The 19100-nt window shown below is 43.0% G+C and overlaps 1 protein-coding gene across 1 annotated transcript; it reads right to left on the minus strand.

The window, feature by feature from the left end:
• Positions 1-1331: 1331 nt before the first annotated feature.
• On the minus strand, positions 1332-17011 carry aif1l (allograft inflammatory factor 1-like). Its single transcript, XM_018740460.2, has 6 exons — positions 16850-17011; positions 16553-16614; positions 11525-11591; positions 8812-8853; positions 7565-7727; positions 1332-3121 (listed from the first exon to the last, which is right to left on the minus strand). The coding sequence occupies exons 1-6, from the start codon at positions 16872-16874 to the stop codon at positions 3034-3036; spliced, it is 447 nt and encodes a 148-aa protein (XP_018595976.1). The 5' UTR covers positions 16875-17011; the 3' UTR covers positions 1332-3033.
• Positions 17012-19100: the final 2089 nt, after the last annotated feature.

Genomic DNA, 19100 nt, shown 5'->3' on the forward strand with positions numbered 1-19100 from the left:
ACTGGGTATCACTTGATATTTGCACAGCAAATTTGTTTGCGAAGTCAAATCCTCATAAAATGTACAAGTTATCAGCAAAAAATTGGAAATATGCAAGAACTAAACCCCTTTGAAGAGTTTTCAGCTCTAAAGCTGAAATACTTCTCTGATCTGAGAGGAACCCAGTACTCCAGAAAAAGTGGGATGCTTGGCAAATACAGAAACTTGGTTTTTATACAGTGAAGGCTAGTTTCTCTTTACTGTCCATTAGATTACACTTCATAAAATTCCCACAGAGAGGATCTAAGAACAGAGCCTCCGAATACGAGGTTGGAAAGTGTTGTAGAGCTGAAGATACCAATTAAAAACCTCATAAACCTTAGCTTGAATCCTGGACCACATTCTCAAGTGGAGGCCTGACAGTTGCCAACTTGCTGCTGGCACATCAGTTGCCTTCTGTTACTGCAGTAGCCATTTTATTTTCATCACTTTCACTTGTTAACGTGACCTCGTTTGGCCTCGCCTTCCCCCATCCTCCCTGGAGGAGGGTGATCGCTCCACCCTCTCTCTCTCTCTTCAACAATCAGGCTTGTTTACCATGCCTGTCACCCACAATGCCTTGTCACATCCTACCAATTGCAGGGAACCCTGGGTGCATGGTGCAGTGGGATGAGAGTCCCCTCGGGCTGGTTAGACCTTAGAACACTGTAGCTCTGTGCTAAGAGTAAGTCATTTAAGGACACACACACACACACACACACACACACACCTCTGTCCTACAGCACAGAATCTTATTATTAGAAATGCAAATGCTAAATCAATGAAAGATTTTACAGCTGTACAGTTTACTTTGACATGGTCACTAGTATAGTATTTCCCAAAATGCACATAGGTGTTTGTGTGCAGTGTAATCCCTTTAAAAAATTGCATTTAAAGAACAGACCATGAACCATGTTCCCAGAAGCAATTGCAGGTTTTTGTAGCATCCCGCTCCTAGAGCATACTGGGGGTGATCAGACAAGAGGGCCCATTTTAAATGTGTAGCTCTCGCTCACAGCTCTTGCGAGCACAGCCGTTGTCTAAAATATATTCTAGGCCTCAAGTGCACAAAACATGCCTTTGCTTTTAAATATATGTATGAACCTTGATTAATAAGGGTTCCCTGTTCTGTTTTGTGCATGAACATCCTGCTTAGAACCTGATTTCTCCCTGTTGGACCACAACACATACAGTAGTCCATAGAACACAGTATTTATTTCCCTTTCAGCCTCGTCGCCGACAAAACATAATACTGCATCACAAATCACTTCAAGAAATATAAAATATATATCTATAAAATAAACACTTCAATGTTTCAGTAAGAACTTTAATTCCTTTGGTGTTTGCAGAAAAGATGTTTCTTACAGGGTTGCAAAACTACCCACTGAGAAATTAATATGGAAATAAAAAGCTAACAAGCTTCAGACTATGTCTAATAAATTACAAAATCAGACTTCAGTGTTTTATGTAACATGAGGCACGCGTTAAAAATTCTACAGGTTAATCGATAAAGGAAAGAGCAAAGAATGTCACAATACTACATCACTAACAAAGGTTTGCTGAGGCAGGGATTCAGTTTGCTACGCCAGTCTTGACAATGTTCACTTTATATGTTTAGGAGTTTTTGGAATGTCATTAAAGTCACATCACATTCCCTCCAAATATAAAAATAAAGACAAACATTAAAAAAATAAAAAAGTAATTCAAAACATGCCACAAAAATATTGCTTACGTCAATCCTTTCCCACCTTTAATGTGCATTCCCAATTTTAGGCACTTCGAAAGAACGCGTCTTCAGCCTTATCACTGACATTTCACATCGACCCCTCGCAACAAATTTACCTGAAGAATATCGCACCAATAGAAGCACTGGCTGGTACACTATCACTTGGGGTTTGCAATAGCTGAACAAACCTTTAGTCAGATACAAAGTCAAAGTACAGTCTTCCGAAATGTGCCTGAGCAATTTTGCAGCACAAAAAAAACCCAATTTGTGACATTACTTTAAATGAGCATCAACTGTATAGATCCAAGCCTCACACTTACATTGTAGTAATATCAAAACATACCCTGTTTTCTCTTTAAAATGCATTCTTATAGTTGCACTAATGTATAATTTATTCTCACATCTGAGAAATATAGCAACACTACCTCGGTCTTAATCCAACAAATTACTTCTTTAGCTCTGGTAGAGAGACTAAGGTGAAAAATGCTTCTTCAGATGTTTTCAAATGAGAGGGGGAGGTTAAAATAAAACTGGTTTTTATGTCTCATGTGATCTGTCTGAGAACAATCTACAAATGCAGCTGCAGTTTCCACAATGAAACAGCAGCAGATGGGGAAACAATACCTGTGCTGCAAAGAGGAGGATTACCACCTAAGCGCAGTGCGTTACCATGTTCTCGCTGCTCAAATAGCAAAGCTTCTTGAATGTTCCGAGAGAAGCTGAGCAGTGCCTACTTCAAGCGTATAGAGTAGCAAAATGCATGCAGGCTCAGAGAAGTATAGGTGGCTGACAGCTCTGCAGGAAAAGCCTCATCGAAACACTCTTCATCCAGTCACAAGCATCACATACATCACTGTTAGACACACTTGGGTCTAACTGCTCTCAGCACCAGCCTTCAGGTGGAGATGCCACAATAGCAAACTTTTCAACCCCCTCAAATTGAGAGCATTGTTTCAATAATATTCAGTTACCTCTGGTTTAAGATGAGTTAAGAACTGTAATTAAAAAATATTAAGCTTGTCATCTGTATCCTTAATATAAATATATACATGTTCTTACCCATTATATATATATAAAAAAAGCCTACTGGCATTACTCTTTCACAGCAAATATAGAATTTTCACACTTAGAGTCATCTCTCCTTGTCTACTGTGTACTAGTGTTTTCCTCAAGTCCCAAAGCCTGACTCACAATAAGGCTATTTACACTGCAGGATGAAAGACACTGGCTGGACTGGCGGGCACTGGGGTAGTCCCTAAGGTCGCAAGTACCCATAATTTGCCCATTCCCTATGGAAGGCTAGCGATGTCCCGCTTGGGTGGGGGTCCTTCTGGCTTACAGGTGGCACCATTGGCTTTGTCCTCAAAAAGCATAACCCTAGAAGACAGGGAGAGGAAGAGGACATGTCACTCAGAGAAGATGACGTTCAAAGACGGTCATACAGAAGGAGTGCTGTGGCAAACCAGAGAAGAAGAAATGGAGTAATTGTTAATGCTGACATAGCTTAACCAAGGGAAGCACAGCAATGATCACCATGGAACCCTCAGCTGGCATGTTGAGGTCTCCAGTGGGGCATACAAGAATACAACCCCTTTACGAAAAAAGCTGGAAGTACTAGAAAGAAATGCACATTATTTGTCAAGGTCTTGTGAACAAGCAGTATTTGGACCCATTTATAATAACCTGCTTCCAATTAAAGTTACACCATTGAAATTCAAGATGTGACATGGGCAACTCCATTATATTCCTGGGACAAAACAGATCTGCAATTTAAAGGAGGGGAAGAGAAAGACATTAAGTTCGCATTGAGCCACATTTAAAATAACACAGTTACACATTCAGACTTGGGGGGTAAGAGTACTGTACTTTAGATTAGTGGGTTTACAACAGATCATTTTTTGTCTTTTCAAAAGCAGAAATAAAACTCATAGTCCATAATTTCTTTTACCAGACTTCCTGAAAAGTGAAGCCCTTACAATAGGATTAAGCATGACGAACCTGAGTCGCTGCAATGAGAAACCCAGAAGAGCTGCCACATCCAGCAACAGAGACTCAACTCCGCTGAGGATGAAACCCTCTCCCAGGTGTTGCCTGTTTATCCCTGGACAACAGTGCAGATGGTGAGCCGTTCTACACGTAGCAGCTGTCATTACTTTCCTTTTTGGGTTAGCCTCTGTAAGCCTCTAAGAGTCCTAATCCCTACAGATAAACCAGGACCCAGCAAACACTCCAAGTTACAGGACCAAGTCCTCCAAGGCCACAGCCATTCACAAAACTGTCCCCAGTAAGTTCTATATAAACTGCAACCCCTCCTATAAAAGTTCAAATGTGATAAATGGGCCTCCTGTCTGGGGATTACTGCAACATAACTAGTATTTGGATATCTATGGTCATAATCCAGGGTGAAGGGGGGGGGGGGGGGGGGGACTTCTTTCACTTTTTCCACTTCCTTCTAAAATCTGCCATCTTGTCACTCTTAATGGAGTTGGACACAAAGGGTCAAGTGGGCCAGTTCCACATCTCAAAAGCCTCATTAATTGGCATTCTCAGGCAGTCCATACCCCTCCACTGCTGACTGCCAGGATCCTCAGGTCAGCCACATACAATCAAGATATTCCATTAGGATAGCTGTTCAAGACAGATGTCTTGAAACTACAGCTGTTTAGGAGATTGTAAAACAGAATTAAGTACTGATTTATAGACTCAAATGATCAATTTTTATGGATTTTTAAAAGGCAGTCATTTTTATGCTTATTGTCATGGCAACTGAAGGTATCATTTTTTTCAGTGAGCCCCAGGTTTGGTGGATTAAGGGAGGGATAGCACCAGGTCAGTGTTAGGAAACTACTGCTTCTCAAATGCATTGAAAACTATTAATGAAGTTAGCACTGCCATTAAACAGAAGTCAGATTTTTCTAACATTTGCATCTCTTCATGACCAGTTAAATAACATTAACTTATGTCAGTGTACAATCTGTGCATGTTTTCCACAGGGTTTCATCTGACAAATCAAGTACTATAATTGTGTGAATTCATTCTTTCAACAAGAGAGAAAATCACACACACACACACACACCTCTACAAAACTCATTTGTTATACCCAACCCAAACTATGCTCTTAATTACTGCTCTCTTCATTGTGCTTCATAAGAAAGGCTTGGAATAGGAGCCTTGGAAAGTTATTCTCCTCTCTAAGGAGGTAGAGAAACACACACAAAAAAAGAGCACCAAACTGGCACTGGATTTTAGTTGCCATGTTGGATGTTGTCCATACTGATGCCAAGCAGAACAAAATAAAAGGATCTGTTGTCCACATAAAATAGTTACTTTCACCTTAAAGAATGCTGAAGGTTAATGAAAAAAGCCATTACATTGGATTAGATAACTTTTGAAAGTAAACATGTACTGTTGTACTACATTGAAATGTACACTGAAAGTTTCATAAAATTCTCCCAACTATGAAGAGCCCTGAGAAAAGAAAGGGGGGACATGGGGGCATGGGGATGAAATAAGAGCATTTAAAAACACTTGGATTCCATTATGTTTTAGTGCACTGGGAAGATGGAAATGTACTTGTTTCTGATCAAATTATTTACAGACAGGATTATGGTGAAGTCCTAAAATTTCCAGGTCAACTGACAAAATAAGGATCTGAAGGAGTGAAGTAGAGAAAAATGTATTCCATGCAATGATGATTAGTGGGTTTAGGATTATAGAGGGATTTCTTGGGCTTTATCTTCTATGCAGCTTATCGCTGACTTGGACACAAAATTGCATACAATGTAAGATTTGCAGCCTACGAACAAGTGTGTGTACATGTGTGTGTCAATGTCACAGTAACTGAACTGAAGAATAACTGGAACAGCAAGGTGTCAGGGCAGTGACACTTATGTTATTGTAACCACACAGATACTATGGTGGGGGGAAAAAAAAAAAAAAAAAAAAAAGTAGTGCCAAAGAGTCTTGTTCAAAATGTCAAAATTTCATACACTAACCCAAAACTCTAGTCAACAGAAAGTTATATTTACTTGTTTTCCCCCCTCCCACAATAGTAAGCTCAGCTTCACCAGATTCTGTCTACAAACATCCATTTAACAAGTTTAAAATCTGAAGGAAAATCTCTGTAAAGTAACTTGTATCACATGACAGTACCTGTAACTTCCTCATAGTCATATAAACATGGTTTGTTGTGAAAGTACTGAGCCAAGGTAAATTAATTACATCTTATGGAAGATTTATGTGTTTATAGCTCACATTTTACAAGATTAGAGATTCAAATCCCTTCTCCTGCTGTAGTACCCCTGAGTAAGGTACTCACCTTGAACTGTCCCAGTAAAAAAAAAAAAAAAGTACCCATAAATGGATAACTATGCAGATGAGTACTGCAGCCTCACACCAAGACAGTTGAAACAACTAAATTAGTAAAGGAAATACACATACACACACACACACACACACACACACATTTTCAGAACCGCTTGTCCCTTACGGGGTCACGGGGAACCGGAGCCAACCCGGTAACACAGGGCGTAAGGCCGGAGGGGGAAGGGGACACACCCAGGACGGGACGCCAGTCCGTCACAAGGCACCCCAAGCGGGACTCAAACCCCAGACCCACCGGAGAGTAGGACTGCGGTCCAACCCACTGCGCCACCGCACCCCCTATCGTAAAGGAAATAATTACATTTATTCATTTAACTGACACTTTTCTCCAAAGTCACTTAAAATGTTAAGCTACTTAGAATTATTTAACTATTTATACAACTGGGTAATTTTAGAGTAAGTACCTTGCTCAAGGTTACAGTTGATGGGATTTGAACCTGCAACCTTTGGGTCCAAAAGCAGAGCTCTAACCAGCTGACCCTAATTATCCTGAGATCAAACAAAACTATGACAGGTCTTCTGTACAAATAAATATAAATAAGCTCAGAGTCAAAATGGTATTTGGAAAAGCTGGGCATTAACTAGCTTGTTATTAAACTTGCCAGCTCTCTGGTATTTGTTAGTCTTTATACACGGAAATTTATAAGCTGTCAAAAAAAAAAAAAAAAAAAAAAAAAAAAAAAAAAAATCAGGCCACAGCTACATATGCCAGCTAAGTATGGAAACACCAAGACATCTTGCTGAAGTAACCAACAATCATGAAGGCTCTGATTAGGTGAATAAAACAGTGCTTGGCTGGGACACAATGTTTACATAAGGGATGGTGGTCCCCGAGCGGCAAACAAACTGCAACTTAGCATCACGGCTATCTTAAGCTGTTTGATCATTTTTGCTGTAGGTGTTTATGCAAACAAATTCTCATTGATGAGTGAATCAGTGTTAGCCAGATGCACCTGTTCTAGCTGTAGAGAAAGGGGCACAGCAGCCACATCAGTCTCTGAGCAGCATAAAACCTCCCTGCCACCATAAAGTGATACAAGGTGCAAGCAAGCAAAGTCAAGTCAGATTCTGCATCTTATAGCTTTACCAGCAATTTTGCAGCTGGAGGAATTGGGGAACAGGTGCCTTGTTGGGTGGAAATACACACACACACCTGAAACCGTTTGTCCCATATGGGGTCACGGGGATCCAGAGCCTAACCTGGCAACAGAGGGCAAAAGGCTGGAGGGGGAAGGGTCACACCCAGGATGGGATGCCAGTCCATTACAAGGCATCCCACACAGGACTTGAACCCCAGACCCACCAGAGAGCAGGACCCAGTCCAACCCACTGCGCCACTGCACACAGTAGCACATATAAATGTGTATATAGACTCACACACCCTCAATCTTGAGGCAGCAGACCTCTCGTTACTTCCCTCCCACTCCTAACACTCACAGTTTGAGCACAGCTGACCGCTTGCCCAGCATCATCTTGACAAAGTCACGGTAGTTGATGGTGTCGCTGCTGCCCCCAGTCACCTCTGCAATCATCTTCTTCATCTCAAGGTGGGTTTTTGGCACACCCAGCTTCTCCATCATCCTCTTCAGCCCCATCATGTCTAATATATAAACAGAACACAGTACATAGCACAGTAAAACATTAAAAGCATTCAAATTTGTGATTTCCTCCCCAGCAGTATCATTTACAAGCGTTAGTCTACTAGAAGTCCATTTGTGTCTCAAATTTGTTAATTCAAAGCCATCATTAATTTAGTCAAAAATAGTTTGACAGATGTTCCTCAATTTAGTTGCTAGTTGTCTGAAAATCAAACAATTTTTAAAAAAAAAAAAAAATACCTTGTAAGCCTTCAGTTAACTTAAAAATAAAATTAAAAACATTTCCACAACTTCCTAACAATATCCAAATGGTCCAATAGAATGGACACCTTCTTGATTTGAGTTAGGACTGGTAAAAGCTTTGGTTAAAGTCGCAATATTTTACAAGAAACTGACTAATTTCAGACAACACACACACACACACACACACACACACACACACACACACACACACACACACACACACACACACACACACACATTTTCAGAACCGCTTGTCCCTTACGGGGTCACGGGGAACCGGAGCCTACCCGGCAACACAGGGCGTAAGGCCGGAGGGGGAAGGGGACACACCCAGGACGGGACGCCAGTCCGCCGCAAGGCACCCCAAGCGGGACTTGAACCCCAGACCCACCGGAGAGCAGGACTGCGGTCCAACCCACTGCGAATTTCAGACAACATTAAAACCTATTTAAAATGACTGAAAATAAAAATATGATCTTCAGTCTGCCATTTAATGGCAATAAAAGCATGCAGCATTTGGCACCTGGTCAGTGATCACAGTTCAACATGGTCCCAGCAGAACTCATACTGTTTTGATGTGTTTTACTGCCAATTAATAACTGTCAAAAGCTGCCAGTCTTATTTTGTACATTTTGGAAAATAGATCAGCTAAGAAAATGCCATTAAAAAAAAAAAAAGCCACCTGGGAAATGTTTTTATCTTTGAAAATTTGTATACATGCAATATGAGAAACCAGTGTACATAAATTTTTCCATTAAAAGGAAAATGTTGAGAATAGTGCAAGTGTTAGTTACTAAAGCATCAGGAAATAAAACAGACACTCAAGAGTGGCTATGTACTCACCGATCTCCCCTTGGTCATTTAGGTCAAATTCAGCATATTTATCTGTTACAAAAAAAAAAAAAAAAAAAAAAAATTACAAAACCAGAAAAAAACAGATACTGTTTTGCATTATGCCACACCTATTAACTGCCAAATTCAAAGCTCATTTTGACTAATAGGTCATATTCAAGAACCCTAAACAACTAAAATCTCTCCAAAGATTTTATGAACTGACCTTCTGGGGGGGGGGTGCATGCTGATCAGTGTTCCAATTAAATTGCTACCAATGTCAATGATGGGGCACAAGGGCAGTTGTGTGCAAGTGGCTATACTCAGTGCAAAGCTTATTATGTGGCATCAAATCATACTTCCAGAGTGAGACCAGTAGGAATGCAGGAAGGAGAAGGGTGCAGTATAATGGTGTGCTTCATGGCACAAAGCTCTGCCCCCTCCATACTAGCATGCTCACAGGAGGCACATGGGCACATGTGTGTGTGTAAGCACTTCCGTAACTCTTGGGAATCCAAAGCAGCAGCTGAACACCCAACAAGGGAAAACGGGGCAGTGGGAATGAGTGTGCTGGGGAAAGTGTCGCCCTAGTTCAGTCTACAGGTAACGTAAGAATGAGAGCAGCCCTGACTCAGCTGTGTGAAAGCTCAGTTACAGAAGACAGAAGCACACCGATGGAAGTGTTTGATAAGAGGTAGGAGGAGGACACTGGAATGCCTCTGTATCCAACATGCGATCTTTTCAAATTCTACGCAAGACACTATTTATTCCAACAAATCTACACCAATTTACACCAGTTATAATCACATTGACATACAAAGCAGCTAAGGTTTGATATCAGGTGACATTTAAAAAAAAAAAAAAAAAAAAAAAAAAAAGTCCTACTTTAGTCCTTGTCATGGTAGGATTAAAGATATGAAGTAGTGTAGGAATAAATTTCTCCTCAGAATATTTTAACAGGTTAAAATAATTTCTGTGAAGATTTGTGTAGTCTTTAAGGAATTTTTCAATGCAACCCTGATGAAGTAGTAACTATGCAGTAGCTTATGGGAGCAAATTTTCTTGTACAATTCCATTAAAATAATAAATGACATGTTTATAAAATTATATATATAAAATTAAAATATAGTTTTCCCCACTTTCATCAACATAAAATGACGATCTAATAAAGCATAAGGAAACTGCACAATGAGTGGGAAGGAAAAAAGTATGGACTGAAAGCCATGCTCCAACCTGTACTTGTTGTACACTTAAAGGCCACTGCAGTTTAGTCTACATTTTTTTCTCCCCCCGCCGAGTTACCCCGTGGGACACCATGTGGTAACACACAACAACGTGTGTAGCTGAGCAGGCAAACAGTGCACACAGTGGGGCACTTCAGGCAGATCTTTGCATTAACCCGTGTTGCTCTCCGGTTACAAAGGGTCAACTGTTTCCAGGCGGACTCAGCCTCTGCAACTGTTACACCGTGTGAACGCCACACAGCGCAACAATGCCAACGTTGTTAATGAACTCTAGAGACCAGGGTCCCAAATTTCCTCCCTATCCCATCACAAGAGGGGTCTGTGTGTGTGTGTGTGTGTGTGTGTGTGTGTGTGTGTGTGTGTGTGTTCTGCTCCCTACCCAATTTGTGGCCCTCGTGTGCAAAAAAGCAGAGCCTATAGGACAGATCCCATCCAGAGCAAGCAGACTGATGCTGGCTCTCCTTCCGGGGTGGGAAGAAGAAAAAACACTGCAGCTTCCTACTCTCCCCTTTTTCCACCCAGCCTCAGATGTGCCTTCAAAAGGCAGCAAAAGCAACAACGGCCATGAACGTTTGTGTTTGTCAGGCCAGCACAAACATGTCATTCAGAAGTCGGGGTGGGGGCGGAGGCGGTCTGGAGGCCCTACTCGCAATTTACATCTTTTAAATACAAACAAAACCCTTTTCTTTTCACAATCTTGGCATTCTAGTTGAGGAATTTTTCACCCCCACAAGCAAGCCAGGCAAGAATAGTCCACATGAAGACCGAAATAAGAATTCTAAAAACTTTGCAGAGTAACAAGCCTAGGAAGGCAAACAGAAACCAGCAAAGTCCGTCTCATGAACAATGTTCATATTTAATATTAGTCTTAGGCTCCTGCAGAAGCTGTAGGTTCCAAAACTACAAGTTGTTTGGGGTTAGCCAAAACCCACAATGCCGCTTTGTGCCAAGACTGAACCGCACAAGTAAGTGTTCTGCATGTCTTTAAAACCACATTCTCACCAGAGCCTGATTTCGAAAATAAACAGGATGGAAGGATGCACAGAGCAACGCAATCTCAAGTCTTCCTTACATTCCTTTGCTGCTGCAGTTCAGCGATTCCACCCCTGCTGGCCTCCCCTTTGACAAATAGGAAGAGGCACATGCAGTAAACAAGTAGGACGGATGTCTGAAAGAAACGAGTCGCAGAGCGAGGGATATAGGAACAGCAGACAATACTCTCCCATTTTTTTAGGTCATGGATAATAGCCACTGTATAAGGAGAGTTGAGGATCAGCCCCACTTATAGAGCTATACTGCTTCATGCCATTATTGATACATCATCTTTTTCATTTTTTATGCTTAAATTTTAAAGGGCGATACTAGCCATATACACTCAATCAATCCTTGTAGCAAACTGAAACTGCACCATAAAAGGAAGAGCCGGGGTGAAGGAATTCTGGGAAGGACAGCATGTTATGTGCCAGATACACAAACATTACTTTTGAAAGAATCCAGCTTTTCAGCCAGGTCCTCTTCATCACTGTATTTCTGGTCCTCAAGGTACTCCTGCAAAAAAGGCAGAGAAACTTATGAACATCAAAATATCAGTAAGATATCATTGTGATATCGCTGACAAAGTTCCACACATTTAACAGCTAAAGCATTACACAATGCAATACATTAGTGAGCAAATTACATAATTAATAGAGCGGTTAATCTCTCAGCTTCAGAAATATGAAACATCCCCTACATCCCTTCATCAGTCTAAAAACTGCCACATACTCTAATCAAGGTGAAGGACATTCAGTTGCTGCTGAGTAAAAAATTTCAACGTATTAGTGTGGCTGATGCCATTTTATGTCACTTTACCCAAAATGACTTACAATGGTAAGCTACCTACAACTTCTAACTCATTTATAAAGCAAGATAATGTCACTAGAACAATTCTGGTGAAAGCACCTCACGGGTGCTACAGCAGTAGGTAAGATTCAAACCACCGGTATTTGGGTCTAAAGGTAGCAGCTCTAACCAGTACGTTGGTATCCTTTAATTATGGAGATGGTGGCAGCAATTGGTGAATTTTCCCTCCTTACAGAAACCAAGATCAGCTGCTCCTGATGGAACAGCTGGGGAGACAGCAGAGCCATTAGCAAGAAAAGTTTTCTAACTTTACATAATGCTGAAATCATGAGTTGACTGCCATTGGTTAAAGCCTCTGTTTTCTCTATCCTGAGCACTCCAACACCACAGTAAATGCACATTTTATTATACAGATGTTTTGCAGCATTTTTGGCATATTTGAGGGAAAAAGTTTTGGGGTTTCAGATGGGCTGGGAATACATTTTTCTCCCATTTAAAATAATCCTTATCATTTGGGTCTCAGTATTTTGATGTCAAAAAGTGATTGCATTTTGTTTAAAAATTGTCTACAATTCCCTTCTTGTTGTATTTAAAAGGAAATATATAAATTAAAAGGGCTAGAAAGAAAGAAGTGAACATTCCAGTAGTGCTGAAAAAGAGAAGACAAATGTAGAAACTAAAGTGAAGACATTACTCAAAATGTACTTCGCAGTGTTATGTTTGACATAAGTGAAAGCCATTATACAACATATCATATTTTTTTTTTTTTTTTAATATCCATGTTTCATATAAGGCATCTGACTTAGGATGAAGTTCTTGGACTGGAACCCTGTCATAAGCAGAGGACCAACTGTACACCATTTCTCTCCCTTTCATAAGTATTCTATTCTTAATCAAATTTAAAAAAAGAACCAACAGATTGTCTGAGCAATAGATTTACAAGCATAGTTAACTGCAGACAAGATGAAGCTTCAATCATGTACTTAATTAGGCCACATGCAAATTAATCCTTTTTAGCTGAGACCTGAGGCCTCATATTCTTTATTCTCAAAGATGTGTCGAGATCTCTGGTCGGGGAGGGGGGCAAGATGCTAAAACTTTCCTAAAAAATGTGAGTGAGACTGATCGGTGTGAGGTTTTTGGAGTCTGGACTTGGCAGGTTTCAAATTTTGTTATCCTATAAGCTTTAAGTGCCAATAGCTGCCAGCGCCCCACTGACAGCGGGGGCGACTGAGGAGACTCCTACGGGTAGACTCATGCACAAGGCCATCTCGAGGTGTTAGGATCACAGCCATCAGGACAGCAGGTGACCAGATGAAGTCGAGGGGGGGAAAGCTGCTTAAGCTGTTCTGATACCAAAAAAAGCAGTAAAAATAAAGTGGTAAAACAGCATAGTTGCATCAGGTAAGCCAACACATGCTTTCAAAATTATAACAGGCTCAGATGAGAAAATGTCTGAAAGACTCATTGCCTCAAGAAGATGAAGTCACATGGGGATATTGACCATATGTGGTGGGTGTGGGTGGATCGCAAAGGGTGCAAGAGTGCTGGTGTGACTGGCATCAGTGTCGGAGTGTCTGGGAGATGTACGAGATGCTTAGTAAGGGCATTCGAGTACATCCACGTGTCATGAACAGGAGGGAGAACAACGTGCCTGAGTCACCGCTGAAGCACCCCCACAGGAGAGTGATGTTGTAAAAAGAAAATCACAGCTAAAGACATGATAAATCCCCCCCAAAGCCAGTGCCAGTTTGCTCTTCTGTGCTGCCTGAGACAAACAACTCCCTTCCCCACCCCAAATTCCTGATTTATTAGAAACCCTAAGTGTATTCTTATTAACCCATATCTAGCTGATGCCTTTGTGAAAGGCAACTTTTACTGTTAGGCTTGTATACCATGTTTGCAATTACCTATACAGCTGGGTACATTTATATTTATTAATTTAGTAGATTGCTTTCTCCAAAGCGTATTACATCAACAGGAAAGATTGATAAGTGATTGAGTACAGTCAACTTGTCACAGGCCAAAGTATAGACCTGTGTATATTACTGGAGTAGCTGTATATAGTTTTTTTTTTGGGGGGGGGGGGGGGAATTCACATACATGCTTATCATGCACATAAGATATTGGGGAGAAGTGGGTCTTGAGACAAGAGGTCTTGCACATGGTACCACCGACCAGGCAGAAGAGCGTTTTCTGTCCGGGACACTTACACGTAAGGGAGGAGGGATTCAAACCCACATCTTTTTATTGCAAGGCAATGCCTCCAAACGCCACACAATTTATTAGCCAACAAGTGATCAACACGCCATTCCAGCATCCACTGGCACACTGCAAACGATAACCCGCCAACACTTCAGTTACATGATAGGTTAACAAGGCCAATCTTTTCAAGATTAGTGATGGCGACTCCACGGTAGTCTCAAAATTGCAAAGGAAGAAACAGATGTTTGACCCAGCAAACCTAAAGCTGATCATTGACAACATTTACATTTATCTGAAGCTTTTCTCCAAAGCGACTTACAATATTAAAGTTACAATTATTTACCCATTCATACAGCTGGGTAATTTTACTGGAGCAATTTAGGGTAAGTACCTTGCTCAAGAGTACTACAGCCAGAAGTAGGGGTTGAGCCTGCTACCTTTGGATCCCAAGGCAGCAGCGCTCACCACTACACCACCAGCTGTCCTGTATAAATATACCAAGGATAGAGTTATGTGATGGGGTGGGGGACATCACTGGGCTGAATACAGGTGAGAGTCAATAATGTTCTCTTTAACTAGTCTGACTAATGTTGTGTGTTAAGGGAACGATCACTGATCCCTGACACACTGCTCTGATCGGGCCTGAAACCAACGCGTTCCTCACCCCAGTCAAACAAGCAAAACAAAGGGGGGGGGGGGGGTTCGGTTACATCCAGGCCACAATTACATGTGTAACCAAACTTACCAAAGATGTCTGATGTTTGTTTTTATTCCTTTCAGTTCAACCTGGAACTCACACACATAAGATAAGATGTAATTACTGCCTTCTCCTTGAGATGTCTGGTTGTTCCTCTCCTTTGGCTACATTTTCCCATGCAGCAACTCCCATGTTTTATCTACACCGCACACACACATTCACGGCTGTAGCTGTACGATTTCTGCCCTGTATTTCACACTGAGGTGTCTAATGCCTGCATTTCTGCTCGACTTCGGTATACATTACATTAAAGATGACACTGCCACGCAAGCTTGTCGAAAGGCAGCATGGTGACATAGCAAGCAGCGTTACTGTCAGCACCTGCGTGCTGCAAGAGGATGTGGGTTCGATTCCTGCACAGCCTGTGTCAAGTTTTCCTGGTGTCTGCATGGGTTTTCTCGGCCGGGGGGGTCCCTATTCCTTTTCCTCCCACAGTTCACAGTCAGGCTGCTCAGGTGGTCTGGTGACTAGAAGTCACCCATAGTGTGTGAATGGGAAACAGTGTGTTACACTGGTGTATGGATGAGTGACTCATTGTAAGTAGTGTATCTAGCAGTGTAAGTCACCACGGTGAATAAGGTGTGTGGGCTGATAACACTACATAGAGTTCATTGGCATTCGCTTTGGAGGAAAAAAAAGTCTGCCAAGCAAAGGAATGTAAAAGCAGAGGAAAGTGATTATACAGGCATTCCTTCTCTCCTTGCTGTTTAGTGTGCAGCCAGAGTAGATGATCCGTTTCAAGCCATCATAAGGGCGCTGGAGCTCATGCGGTTTGCCCGATTTGGTCAATACGTGAACAGGGAGGCTAGTTGTACGCGGATCCGCAGAACCGACCGAGCGGCAACGGGGTATCCAGGAGAGACGAACCACGAGGTCACGCCTCCATAATCGAAACCAAACAGCGTGATCGTTGCCACCATAATCCTTCACATCCAAGAAGGGAAGGATGTGGGACACACAGACACAGACACACACACACACACACACACACGATTCCCTCTGGAGAAGGAAGGAAAAAAAAAAAAAAAAAGAAAAAAAAAGTGACTCACAAGTTGCTCTGGCCAAAACCCCAGTCACCCCACAACGAGCGTGTTCTCGCAGGCAGGGGAACAGATGAGGCTCTGTCTGTGCGAGATGGGCAGCGGGCCGAGGTACCGAGCAGCAGCTCCAGATGGCGTAGTTAACGCACCACCACCACTACTACTACTACTACTACTACTACTACTACACCCCACAACGGGGTGATTTCATCCCCAAAACAACCCGTCCTCCCGCTTGTCCGGAGACCGGGAAGGGAGAGTCCGGGCCCCGCGTACGCAGGCCGGGCGGCGGGACTCGAGAGGCCCTCCGGGTTCTGGGGCGGGGGAGGGTCTTGGCTCCTGAGTCCTGGGGCAAAAAGCAGCCGGAACAGCCACGCAACAAGCGAGGGGCCCGACAGCAGCGGGCACCGGTGCGGATTTAAATTAAAGGAGAGGATCTGCCTCTTCCACAGCCCATAAGTGAGAAATTCTACAGAACCTAAATGGGCACAACCAGAGGGGGGGCCACAGCTCACACTACTCCCTCCCTGTTCGCACCTTTCAGTCTCACATGCAACGGGCCAACGCACAAATACACCTTTTTTCAACAAGTTACACAAAATTCTGTCAAAACCCATTACTGAATTTTTTCTTTTTTTTAAAAATCACACACACGACTAACTTACCCTGTTAATTTCCTCTAGCTTCTCTCTCTGCTGGGCTTTCAATAATCCAAACGCCTTCCCCCCTACAAAAAAAAAAAAAAAAGAAACAAAATGCATTAATTTTTTGAAATCACCAAAAAAAGCGCAGCGGGAACAGTTAGGTGGAGAACGCGCGCACACACCCCCCCCAACGCGACCCCCGAGCGAGCGCGTTCTCGGGTGAACATTCGGTTGAATACCGCGCATTCCAACGCAAATACACGTTTCGCCTCCCGCGCGATTCCAAACCCCGACCAAGTGCCGTGTTCCACGCGCTACCTTGTGGGTCCTGGTGCGAAGGCATGGCGGCGGTGAGGCGCGGTGCAGCGCAGCGGGACAGGACAGTTCGGAGGGACGCAGGCAAAGGTTCTGCACCGCTGCCGGATGGCGAACTGCGCGCCCTTCTACTCCGCTCCACCACGCCGCGCTCCGCTCATATCCTCTCGGCGGCCCCCTAGCGGCCCCTAGTGGAACTGCGCAAACAAATAGCACGGGGCCTAAGTAGGCCGCTCGCCTTCTGGACCGTTACTGCACGAGCAGCTGTGGTAAATTTCCTCACAAGTCCAAATCCAAGACTGGAATTTAACTAACACATGTAAAAATCTTTTAATATTAAGGACACTTACATTTATTTACTTAGCAGAAACTTTTCTCCAAAGCGACTTCCAATGAACTCTACGTATATAGTGTTACCAGATAGGGGGGTGCGGTGGCACGGTGGGTTGGACCAGGTCTTGCTCTCCAGTGGGTCTGAGGTTCGAGTCCCACTTGGGGTGCCTTGCGACAGACTGGCGTCCCGTCCTGGGTGTGTCCCCTCCCCCTCCGGCCTTACGCCCTATGTTACCGGGTAGGCTCCGGTTCCCCGCGACCCCGTATAGGGCAAGCGGTTCTGAAAATGTGTGTGTGTAGTGTTATCAGCCCACACACCTTATTCACCATGGTGACTTACACTGCTAGATACACTACTTACACTGGGTCACTCATCCATGCATCAGTGGAATACACTCTCTCTGTCACTCACACACTATGAGAGAACCTGTGCAGCATGTCTTTAGACTGTGGGAGGAAACCAGAGCACCCAGAGGAAAACCACACAGATACAGGGAGAACATACAAACTCAACACAGACTGAGCAGGGATCGAACCCATGTTCTCTCGCACCACCCAGGTGCTATGAGACAGCAGCGCTACTTGCTGTGCTGCCATGCCACCCATGACACTTTAATTATACTCACTCACTTTTGTTAATCACTTGTCCTTGACAGGGTCATTGTGGGCTGGAGCCTATCCCAAGAGCACAGGGCGCAAGACTACTCGGGGGAACACCCCGAGCAGGATGCCAGTCCATTGCAGGGCAGCCACTCTTGCACACATTCACAAACACAGACACTGAGGGCTACGCAGAGTCGCTGTTTCACCTGAAACACATGTCCTCAGGCTGTGGGAGGAAACCAGAGCAGCAAAGGAGCTCATGCAAATTCCACACAGACTAAGCTGGGCAACATATGAGCCTTGAGGCACCAGCACTACCCGCTGTGCCCCCATGCAACCTGCTTTAGTTCTCTGTTCTCTTAAATATTTGGAAACTTTGGAAACCTTTCAAAACTTTGGAAACCTTTGGAAGCTCTGAAGTAAATGTAGGGTTTTAATATACTGTATTTGCACTCCAGAGAATTCAGTGCCATTAATAAGGTCCACTGTGAAAAGCGCTGTGCCCTGGTTCTGCTGCTCACCCTGTTTATTCCAAAATGTTCTTTGGGGTTAAGAAACTGTGCTGGTCACTGCAGTGCTGAGATATTTACATTCACCGAACCTAGGTGACACTTTTCTCCAAAAACTGTCACTTACAGTGATTTACACATTTATTTACAGCTGGGTAGCTTTTACTGGAGCTATTCAGGGTACCGTAAGTACCTTGTGGAAGGGTTCTCCCGTAATAGGTGGGATTTAAACCTTGATCCTTGCAGCGCAAGGTGGCAGCTCTAACCACGATGCTATCTGCTGTCCCTTTTCAGTTGTCACAAAACCAGAGGAAGGTTCCATTAATTTCTTGTAGGATATTGTATATGAAGCATCTTGTTCTTGAAGAAAATTAGCAAAACTCTGCTGCTGTATCCCTGCCCTATGCTGCAATATCCATTTTTTTCTATTCATGCTTCCAGCTTTGTGTCATTTCTGTTATTAATAATACTACTTCTTGCATCCCGCTCCGTGCTCTGTGCACTATCCTTTGTGAATTTCTCCTGCTTAATCAGCTGGGAGGAGCGCTGTGCAAAATGCACTGAACTGATGTGAATTACCATGCGTCTCAAGGCTAACATCTCACACCAGAGGTCCGCAACAGTTACTGAGGTATTTCATATTCTGAGACCGTTCTGAACCTATGGATTTCAGGAATGGCAGACATCCCATTCAAATTTATTCCAAATATGTCTATTCAAATTGGATGAAAAACATTTTAAGTTATGCTTCATGCAAAGTGCACTGGCGTCATAGCAAAGCAAGGGCCTTCGTAACTGATCTGCCCACC

This window comes from Scleropages formosus, chromosome 6 (genome assembly GCF_900964775.1).
Source record: "Scleropages formosus chromosome 6, fSclFor1.1, whole genome shotgun sequence".
Classification (NCBI taxonomy): domain Eukaryota; kingdom Metazoa; phylum Chordata; class Actinopteri; order Osteoglossiformes; family Osteoglossidae; genus Scleropages; species Scleropages formosus.